The 11,365-nt window shown below is 40.7% G+C and overlaps 1 protein-coding gene and 1 long non-coding RNA gene across 9 annotated transcripts; one reads left to right on the forward strand and one right to left on the reverse strand.

The window, feature by feature from the left end:
- Positions 1-1,246: 1,246 nt before the first annotated feature.
- Positions 1,247-1,634, forward strand: LOC307027667. The gene is made up of 2 exons (XR_013804714.1): positions 1,247-1,312; positions 1,355-1,634. It is a non-coding gene; the product is annotated as an uncharacterized lncRNA (long non-coding RNA).
- Positions 1,635-2,135: 501 nt separating this feature from the next.
- On the reverse strand, positions 2,136-9,157 carry LOC307027663 (uncharacterized protein; the record flags this gene model as incomplete). Of its 8 annotated transcripts, none has more annotated exons than XM_079695944.1 (8): positions 2,137-2,683; positions 3,655-3,708; positions 3,919-4,054; positions 4,676-5,017; positions 5,173-5,338; positions 5,986-6,125; positions 7,042-7,229; positions 8,936-9,157. In XM_079695944.1, 5 exons carry the CDS (start codon positions 9,155-9,157, stop codon positions 4,720-4,722), a joined length of 1,014 nt encoding a protein of 337 aa, XP_079552070.1. In that variant the 3' UTR covers positions 2,137-2,683; positions 3,655-3,708; positions 3,919-4,054; positions 4,676-4,719. The 8 variants fall into 8 exon arrangements, with proteins under 8 accessions (XP_079552069.1, XP_079552067.1, XP_079552070.1 ...); XM_079695942.1 differs by having other exon boundaries at positions 3,601-3,708; XM_079695940.1 differs by having other exon boundaries at positions 2,138-2,683; positions 3,472-3,708.
- Between the last annotated feature and the right edge of the window lie 2,208 nt (positions 9,158-11,365).

Consider the following 11,365-nt stretch of genomic DNA (forward strand, 5'->3'; position numbering starts at 1 on the left):
TAAAAAAATACATTTATATAAGTGAACACCCACATGCTTTCTAAAAAATACTTTTTTTCTGCTCTAAATGACATTGTTTAAATAATGAACATGTGTTAAGAACTGGCTCATTAGGCTAGTTGAAAAGTTTGGATTAGTAAAAGATGTTTATCTCTTAAGGCAACGACTGGTGGTGGGAGTATGAGGAGGGGATACGACACTACAGTCAAGAGGCCCTCAACAAGGTACTGTGTTCACCAGGTTTCAGCACTGAACATGTTAATGTGTCACGGTCAAACACCGGATAATGATACAAAAATATTGTATATGTATTTTTCTCATGGCAGTCTATAATTGTGTTGCTGTTTTTATTTTGGAACACCCACCACTGACCAAAATACTTTTCAAAAGACAATTGGACAAAATGGAAACAACAAAAGCTAAATGTAAAAAGTGAATACCCGTTGACTTTTTATATACACACAAGAGGCAGGTTATCATTTTATAAAAAACTGACTGTACCACACGGACCAGCAGGCATGTTGAGAATGAGCACACACTGTGAAAACATAACGTAGCTTCATAAGGTATCAACAAGTTAAAGGGTCCATATTCTGCCCCTTAGCCTATACCAGGGGTCGGCAACCTTTTTGATATGAAGTGCCATTTAAAAAAAATGTTTTTATCAGCGTGCCAACGATCGAGAATTATCAGCAGGAGGGCGGGGGAGCCTCGCTGCATCCCTTTAAGAGAGAGAGAGAGAGGGGTGTGGCTTGTGCATGTGTGTGTGTGGATGGTAGAGCGACAGTGAGGGAACGTGTGTATGTTTCTGGAAGTGAAACGAGGAAGCAGAAAAACAGAGGTCTGTGATGTATTTTGTGAAACAGAAGAACAGCTAAATAAATGCAACGGCCTCCCAAGAAGAGCTCGCCTCTCTCCAGTCATTTAAGCTAAAGTGGGTAATTGAACCTGAAGCTTGTTGCTTCTGCCCTCCTCGATACGGTCTGGGAGCCGACAGGAAAGTTCAACACACAGGTGGCCAGTCCGCCCCTTTGAAGCATATTATTTCGATGAGAAATGAGCAGATCGCCACTTTCAACTAAATACACAGCCTCGCAAAAACTGCAGCATTTGTACAGCTCCTTATGGGTACTGCAATTAGTGAAGTGCTTTCCTCCGTGGTGAAACGATCAGCACTGCACCGCGGAGGAAAGCGGCAGAAAGTCACCTGGAGATAAAGAGAGCGGGGCTGCGTTGCGTGCATGGCTTCCTTCTATGGAAAGCCAAAAGTGCCATAATACGGGGGTGAAAAAACGCGCGAACATACGGGGAGGTCCGTTTTTTCGCGCGAAAAAACGCGCGAACATACGGGGAGGTCCGTTTTTTCGCGTGAAAAAACGGGCCAATATACGGGCGAATGTTCGCGCGGTTTTTTATATGATAATGAGCCCCTCCTTCTGATTTCCTTAGCCAATAAGTTAAAAGTGTCTGTAACCAATCAGTGAAGGGTAAAGCCAGACCAAAACAATCTGTAGATGAAAAGTTCCTGACATGGTGAGGCTGTGCTGTAAATTGTGCATTATTCCAGATTCAGGGGACTAAGTATTAATTTGCCTTTGAATATAATAAATATATCAATCAATATATCAATATAACCTGCCTTCATTGTTTTTTTTAAATAAAATGGCATTACCCTTTTCCTTAAACCTCTGGAGTGTGAAGTGAAGGTATTTTCTCAATTTTTAGATGTCTCCTTAAATCCACTTTTAAATGTACTTCTTATAACATGGCATGGTGTTACATGTCAAAATGTTCAGTAGTCTCTGGTGTTGCTAGAAATGCAAATTCACTCACCTTAGAGCACTGTCTTATGAGAAACCTAGCTTAGAAATCCGATTTTTGGAAAACTTCAAAACTGTTGTGAAACACATATGTACTCATGTCATCCATTTTTTTTGGTGTTTCAGATTTTGTTCACCAAAGTCTTTGGTTCACAAAAGTAGTGAAATATATCAATTACACTATAAGCCTATATAAAAGTGTTGTTCATGTCTAAAATGAAAATGTGTAAATTATAATTTAGAGTAAAATATTTCCATCCCTCTACTTTCACCACAGAAAAGTTACATCAGGACTGAATAATGACTTCATATTCCATACCAAGGTTTATGTGATGTGTACAAATACAAATTCAGCATTTCAACTTTATTTTTCAACCAACTATTTATGTTAACATATGAAACTGTAAAATCTCAATATTTCCAATATCAGAACTTTTTCAACCAACTATTCATTATAAATGTAAAGACAGGGGGTCTTTGTCCATGGTCTTTGTCTGTCTTCCAAGACAGTGGGTCTGGCTGCTGTGTAGGTGGGGCTGATGGTGCATGGCCTGCTGGTGGCTGTGTCGGAGGGAGGTAGGTGGGATTGTCCCGGGTTGATGCTGGTGGCTGGATTGGAGGTACGTCTGCTAGGCGAGACTTCTTTGCTGGCTGGGTTGATCGCGATGGCTGTGGTGGAGGCCTTTGTACCGAGGTGTATCTTGATCTTGTGGCAGGGACAGATGGAGGCCGCTGTAGTGATGCTGGTCCTTTGGTCCTCGGTGGTGATGGCTCTGGTGAAGGCCCTTGAGCAACGGTAGATCTTGACCTTGGTGCAGGCACAGATGGAGGTTCTTTCTCCTAGGCCCAGGCAGCTGTGAAATCTGAAAGAAATATAGGACAATAATTACTACTAAGTTCATTCAAATAAAGTTCAAGTGGAATGTTTCTAAAGCACAAATAACAATGCACAACTAAAAATAAAATGGAGAGGCGGGACAGGAGTCTCTCTCTTACACAGGTATTTTCCAGTTATTTCCCATTCAATATAAAGTCACAGACACAAATATAACTACATCTATAGGTGTGTATGTGTGGGACGAATACAAGTTGATGTTATTCATCTACACATGTTACCTCACTTTTACACACAGAAATCACTTTTACACAGAGTAAACGTTTACTAACGGAGAGTCTATTTTGTCACAAGAGAAAGTTCATGACTATCGATAAGAATACAAACAATACCTATGTGGGATTCACCATCAAAAAGTTTGTTCTCTTTTATCCTCCTAATGACACGCTCTACATGAACCCTCAGTCTGGCAATGGCCTGTGTCTCCCTCACCTCATAGGCTGGCATTTGCTTCTGCTTTGACAGAAAAGGTGGGCAGTACACCTTGCATTTGCAGCAATCGCTGATCAGGAAGCTCTTATCTACCATCACTGCTATGTTTTCAGTCAACAACGCAGCTATTCCAGATTGTTTGAAAATCTCCTTGTCGCTGACAGAACCACCATACAGACTGGAAACAAATGTCACTGCACCATGTGGGGCTATGCCAACCAGGGCTTTCATGGTGCAGTGAGATTTCTATGTAGAATACATTTCACTTTGGAGGAGGAGTGAGGATGGTGTTTGACACCTCAGCTCTGTGCAATCCAGGATCACCTGTGTGTCTGGGAAATCTTTGAATGCCTCTGGGAGGTGGGCTTGAACTTCTGCAGGTGTAAGCCAGATGCACTGTGACCCCAATAAAGTTGTAAGAAAACTTGTCCATGTTGCAATGATGCGGCTCACAGAGGACTGGTGTACGTTGAAGCGGTTTGCAAGGTCCCTCTCTTTCAAACCCACCGACAGGAAGCATAGAAAAAGGAAGAACTCGTCAATTGGCTGAAGCAGCTGTCTCTGGAAGATAAAAACAAAAAAAGGTTACTATATTAATGTCATGAGTGTAGCACACTATGGGAAAAACATTAAGTTGTTTTAGTTCTCTGATGTATTCAAAAAGGATTGAGTACTTTAGCCTTTTAGCCTACACAAAAGCAATGAAATGTCGGAGAGACATTTTCCCTTCAGTTTGTGTTTAGATTGTGTGTTAAAAGAAACATAACCTACCGTTGATGGACGTGCGTGTGTAACCACTTCTTCATTACTCTTGGCAGTTGATATCGCTCTAGTAACACAAACCATTTAATGAATTGAAGGCTCAATTAAAAACCAGAAGGCCATCAGGTGGTTATAGCTCGGGAATCTGTACACAAAAGACACATGTCAGTCATTAATTGACAGTAAATACAATCGTGTTAACTGTAACACATGGGCTAATGCTTTCCTCTTGTTTGCTATAATACATTACAATTCAAATAGACTGAGTAAGAAGGCACTAGGTGCAGGTATAGTAATCTACAGCAGTAAAATGTAGCAACTACATTAGCAGCAGTAATAATAATCTAAAACATACAGGGAACATTTTACACACAATGACTACGTTTACTCTTCATTCTTACGTGTGCAACTGGGGGAAACGCAGTGGATATTGACATACTTTTACTTTGGTAAGGTTTTGAAGATTTCCACTTGTAGTAAAATATTCTCAGTATGTTGTTAGTATTAATATGTTTTACTCCACCACATTTAGTTAACCTTCATAGTTTCTAGTTACTTTTTATATATGAAAACACAGGATTTATGATTCTACATGTTCAGTTCAGGAGTATTTTAAAACCATAGTATTTGTACTTATACTTCAGTTAAGTTGAGTACTTATTCCAACACTGCATGCATATAGTCAGCGGTCACACGGCAGGTAAACAGGATTCTTTATAAGCTAACCCATCTCAAAAACTTGGATAGAATTTAGCCAAAACATTACCTTGTATAGAATCGGATGTTGTCGTCGGAGCCAGCAAACCTCTGTTAGCAAAACTCTCGCTGGACTCTTAACTCCTGCAGTTGCTTCTGCAGATCCTCCACTGTTTTGGAGTTGTCTTCTGCAGCTTGAGAGGACATGTCCAGTGAAGCTGCTTCTGGGTCTATCCGCCTCATGCTGTCCCGCACTCTGCGTCTCTGTATCCACATCTGCTGGGCCTGCAGCTGTGCCCTGACAGATTCAGGGCCAATCTGGTTATTCCCAGCCACTATCTCCTTGATGAGGTCGTCTAGTGTAGCATCTGAGATGGTGGAGTATGTCCCAGAGCGCAGCATGTGGAACTGCCTGAAAAATAAACATGTTTTAAATATATGAGACCTACGGTATTCAGATTTACTTTACAACATGCATAGTGTAACATGGCTACAACCCCTCCTTGGGATGTTTACAATAAATTGAGACAAGATGGCACTTCCAATGTTGAAGACATTGCTACATACCTCAATCGCCGTCTCACTGTGCGCAGAGATACTTTTAATATCTGTGCCATCTTTGTTGCTGTAAAACCACAGCTCCTCAAAAAAGAGATTTGCTCTCTGGAAATGCTGAATTGTGGGGGACCTCGACCACCCAACAAAATGAGTGGGGCGTGGTAGCCAGAATGACCTGCAACAACAGCAAAACATTAGATTACATTTATTGTCATTGTTGTAAAAGCAACGCATTTATGCCGTTGTGCCAGAAACGCACACAATGCGTCTATTTTATTGTCATTGCCCAGCCTAAAGATACTTTAAAAAAAAATGAAATGCAGTTTGGCATTAAACCAGTGGACATGCAATACACTATAGTTGTAGTATACAGTAAGAACAAAAGCATAAATGTGTATGGGCATAGAGATACATAGTTGCAGTCTGTGTCTTCCAACCCTGAAGACAGAGACTCCCCCTCTGGCACCCTTTCAATGTCCTCATTCACACGTTTGATGATACGTGGTGTACTACAGATGGCCAGACTGCCCTCGACGGGGGAGGGGGAATAGCGTCTCCTCTACTGTGGCAGGATATAAAGGTGGAATTTGGAGTACAGTTTTAAGTGGACAACTCGAGACTCAGAGCGTCTCACCAGAATGTTGTAATTAATAGCTGGCAACTACAGATTAAAAAAGGTGTTTATATTGGTATTACCCATATTTAAAACAAATAATTACTTTAAAATGTATTGGCCTGTTGGACACTTAGTACTCAACAATACTAGCACTGGTTTATCAACGAAAGCCTATGCTAAAGTGAACAATTATCACATCGACCTACCTTGTTGTGCGGGTGTGGTAGGCCAAGATCTCCGGACTTCAAGTATATATTCCCGAAGGTCCTGAAGTAAAAGATCAGCTGTAGGGACGTTAATTAGCCTGCCCCGTGACCACTCGAGGCTCCTTTCCATGGTTTCTAACCTGCCAGTAAACGGTTTGGTGAAATAGGGGAGAAGACAGAATTTGTAAGTGTGAAAGATCTCACACAACCTCAGTTTAGGTTACATGCAAAAACAAACTACATTCCTTTGTGTTGGTAGTAGTGTTAACTGTGTACGTTATTCTCCCGACCAGGAGAGAAGCTTTAAAATAGGAGACTAAATGGAGTCTCTGTGAAAGTTCAATTGGGTACTTTAATTAAAAGAGGCGCGGTAGTGTTACAGACAGAATATTGTTCAGTCAGACAAACAGCTGTGATCTGGCTCTCCTCGATAGGGAAGAGAAGAGCCCGGATCTCTCCTCCGGTGCTGTTTATATATCGTCTGCTGGCTCCTCCCCGCCAGCCGGCTCGCCTCGTCTCTAATGTCCGTTATTGCATTTAAACAGAGGATAGGTTCTTTTCACATTCAATATATGCTTAACACGCAGTTTCTCCTCATATTCTCTTTCATCACTCTTCATTTAACACATTCTAAACGCTGTAATCAATACTCTAAACAATACTTCTCGGCTCGTTTGGTTTCCGGTCATTCCGGATGTTGTCACATGCTACTCTCGTCTGTAAATAATGTATTCAAATAAACTGTACCTTCATTTAATATTCAGCATGGTAGTATCTCGACATCTATAGTTGTAGTGTTAAGTCAGTAGGCTTCGGTTTGCACCACTCTCTCATTTCGCTACTAAATTCACCTCTTCAGGAAATCGTATATTAGCCACATGCTAAATGCTAACCGGAGATGAAGGATTTTCAGAATAAAAGCTTAACTGCTTGTGCACAAGAATTTCTGGTTTTTCAGTATAAAAGAGCATTAAAACTGACGGCATGTTTAAACTACATTTCCCCATTAAAACATTGATTTTAATTTCTAACAGTAGCAATAGGCTTGGCCCTTACCTCGTTACTGTGGATTGTAACACGGCATGACCGGCATCATCTGTTTGGAGAAGTCTTGTGCAGTCATTTATTGTCCTTTTGCAACGCAAGATGAAGTTTCTCGTGGACATTTTTCCGGCTGCTGCTACTGCTGCTGCATGCTTATAGAGAGGCGAAGTCCCTCCCTTTCCGGTTGAGCTCCATGGGACCTTATTTCGGAAAAGGTATGTATTGAAGTAAATGGAGAGAGAAAGATTATCTTTCGATCCCGTTTGAATTGAACCACAAATTACACATATGATTTTTGTCAATTTAAAAGATAATTTTGCAAGTCAAAAAAATTTAAATGTGTCGTAAAACTGTGAAGTAACACTTTTTTTTTGCCTGAAACCAGTCAATGACCTACATCTCCCGTCGCGCACCACACACCAAGACGGCCGTCACGTTGGCACATTTCACTTATTTCTAGTTGCGTATTTTTCATAGTCTTATATTTCAACAGTTTTACGACAAACTGAGTTTTTTGACATGGAAGTGATTGTTTAAGATGACAAACATCATAAGTGTAATTCGTGGCACAATTCAAACGGGATCAAAAGATAAGTTTTCTCTCAAGATATATTGCCTGATCTTTTCCCTAACAGCCCTGATACCGAAAATTCATGGTATTTTTCTTTCTTCAGTGTCTGGAAAAGCACAATTATGTTGTTTTTCCGGTTTTGTAGACAACGAAAAAAGTAAACAATCCTTCCTTTCTAAAACAGAACAAAGAACACAAAAATGATGCAATGTGCAATTGCAATTGCACTGAAGAGAAACATTCGAATTAAAAAAATTTTTTTTTTATAAATTAATACATCTGAGGCTGATCAATTCCCATTTATTTGAAACATGAACGCAGGCGACAGGCTACCACCTTAAACAACTGGAGAACAGACAGCTGTTGCCAAGCAGTTGGGACAATTAAGGTGAAGCAGACCTTGGAATACTTTGCATTTATACAAAGATTGTAAGTGAATGAAAAGAGATAACACAAAAAAACGTTTCCTTTCCGAGACTCGAGCCCGGCCCTCCCGGATATTAGACCCTTTGACCGTTAGTCTACAAGCAGATAGTGGATAGATTTAGTTTGAAAGATATAACTGGAGTCCACCCACGCAGCGTCGAAGTGCGCATATTTTAGATATTTAATCATATATTTTCGAATATAAGGGGTAGAAAATATGATTCAGATAACCGCATAAATATGTGGGCACATTTTCAATGTATATTGTCTTGTATAAATTAAGTTATACTCTCGAAGGCATGTTTATGTTAAATATTGTATATCATTACAAACAGCAGAGGGCAGTATAGGACACGGAAAGGCCTCAGTGGGCATGCCGTAAAAGGGAATGTGTTGCTGAGCGCATGCCGTAAAGTAAGTGTTGTTATTATGTGTCTGCCGCAGACTTGGCATTCTGGCTGGAACGGCAACAACGTTCCCTCTGCTTCATTCATTTCTCCTGTTCAACAGGTTAGTAGTGTGTACAAAGATTATGTCATATTTCGATCTAAGAAGTGTTTTTGAAACTGTTCTTTATGTGTAGTTTAATGTCATTCTGTCAGCTAGTTCGGCTCCACTACAGTGGCTAATGGCGTCCGCTAGCTTCTTTGTTCTTCTATGTTACTAGGTGTATGACTCCCGTGCAGTAGTTTGGCTTACATTTCAAGTGTATTCTGCTTGTATAAATATGTGAAATGCTGGTCTGAGTTCATAATTGTTCATATTATTGAAATTCTAATAGCGCGCTAATGCTATGCTAATATTGTGCCTATGATGTGCTGCGTACCGGTACGCCGAACCGGTACTGGACTTGTAAAAAGTTTCGGTTCAAGTCCGGTTAAAACCGGAACGTCGGGAACCGGTACTTACGTATATTCTCCTTTTTGTTCTAAACCATCTAAAACCTTCCATAGATCGAGAAATTTGCGCTGAGAAAAGACGAAAAACATTGTTTTGGCTTCTGATATGGCGGCCATTACTGAACTCACGAAGTCTCGCAAAATATCGCAACTGCTCGCGAGATCTGTGTGACGTCAAGGGAAGCTGGCTTAGACATAGTGGACACTGACAGCGTGGGATGCTGGTTGCCATATTTGGTAGTGTAGCTAAGCTAACTCCTTTGCATGTATGGTGATATAGTGTCTGCCGAAAGAGCAACACTTCACCCAAACAATGTCAATATGCTGTTGTTCTTGAACAAGAACACATAGACTTGTACTCTTGCAGATTGAGTCTTGTATGTACATCACTATGTATGTAGTTGTGTTGTGTAGTTAGTAACACATGTAGAGTTATAGAAAATACATGGTGTAGACACAAGTTGGAAGGGGGCACAATAAACCTGACGAGTTTGAATTTGAGTTGATTATGAGTTTATTTTCAATTGATAATTAGCTCACAATAAGTTCACTTTAGTTACTCACACAACTTGACCCAAGTCCGGACTTATAAGTCCGGACCTGAACCTGAACCTCTGGACTTGAGTCCGGACCTGAACCTGAATGTGAGTCCAGGTACACAGCACTATGCCTATCAGTGGACAACAGAGCCAGGTTAAAGTGAGTACAGTCAACCGGGTTGTGTGTGTTATCACTGTATTATATACTGGAAATGAAGAAGGCTTTAATCCTTCATAAAAGTCATAATATGGCATGTGGATTTATTTCCATTTTTGATTAGAGAAAAATACGTCATACAGTTATTTTGATTTGCTAAATGTAAAGGTATGTTTTTTTTCCTTCAGATTTCACAGCTGCCTGGGCCTAGTGGCCCAGAGGTGGCGTTTATCCAGCAGCCAGAACCTTCATCTGTGCCGGCCCCCAGGTCAAAATCTACCGTGGCTCAAAGACCTCTACCACAGCCATCACCACCAATGACCAGAGGACCAGCATCCCTACAGCGGCCTCCACCTCCATCTGTGCCTGCCACAAGATTAAGATACACCTCGGTACAAAGGCGTCCACCACAGCCATCACCACCAAGGACCCGAGGACCAGAGGACCAGCATCCCTACAGCGGCCTCCACCTCCATCTGTGCCTGCCACAAGATTAAGATACACCTCGATACAAAGGTCTCCACCACAGCCATCACGATCAACCCAGCCAGCAAAGAAGTCTCGCCTAGCACACGTACCTCCCATCCAGCCACCAGCATCAACCCGGGACAATCCCAGCATCAACCCGGGACAATCCCACCTACCTCCCTCCGACACAGCCACCAGCAGGCCATGCACCATCAGCCCCACCTACACAGCAGCCAGACCCACTGTCTTGGAAGACAGACAAAGACCATGGACAAAGACCCCCTGTCTTTACATTTATAATGAATAGTTGGTTGAAAAAGTTCTGATATTGGAAATATTGAGATTTTACAGTTTCATATGTTAACATAAATAGTTGGTTGAAAAATAAAGTTGAAATGCTGAATTTGTATTTGTACACATCACATAAACCTTGGTATGGAATATGAAGTCATTATTCAGTCCTGATGTAACTTTTCTGTGGTGAAAGTAGAGGGATGGAAATATTTTACTCTAAATTATAATTTACACATTTTCATTTTAGACATGAACAACACTTTTATATAGGCTTATAGTGTAATTGATATATTTCACTACTTTTGTGAACCAAAGACTTTGGTGAACAAAATCTGAAACACCAAAAAAAATGGATGACATGAGTACATATGTGTTTCACAACAGTTTTGAAGTTTTCCAAAAATCGGATTTCTAAGCTAGGTTTCTCATAAGACAGTGCTCTAAGGTGAGTGAATTTGCATTTCTAGCAACACCAGAGACTACTGAACATTTTGACATGTAACACCATGCCATGTTATAAGAAGTACATTTAAAAGTGGATTTAAGGAGACATCTAAAAATTGAGAAAATACCTTCACTTCACACTCCAAAGGTTTAAGGAAAAGGGTAATGCCATTTTATTTAAAAAAAACAATGAAGGCAGGTTATATTGATATATTGATTGATATATTTATTATATTCAAAGGCAAATTAATACTTAGTCCCCTGAATCTGGAATAATGCACAATTTACAGCACAGCCTCACCATGTCAGGAACTTTTCATCTACAGATTGTTTTGGTCTGGCTTTACCCTTCACTGATTGGTTACAGACACTTTTAACTTATTGGCTAAGGAAATCAGAAGGAGGGGCTCATTATCATATAAAAAACCGCGCGAACATTCGCCCGTATATTGGCCCGTTTTTTCACGCGAAAAAACGGACCTCCCCGTATGTTCGCGCGTTTTTTCGCGCGAAAAAACGGACCTCCCCGTATGTTCGC

Source organism: Notothenia rossii, assembly GCF_949606895.1.
Source record: "Notothenia rossii genome assembly, contig: scaffold_316, whole genome shotgun sequence".
Taxonomy (NCBI): domain Eukaryota; kingdom Metazoa; phylum Chordata; class Actinopteri; order Perciformes; family Nototheniidae; genus Notothenia; species Notothenia rossii.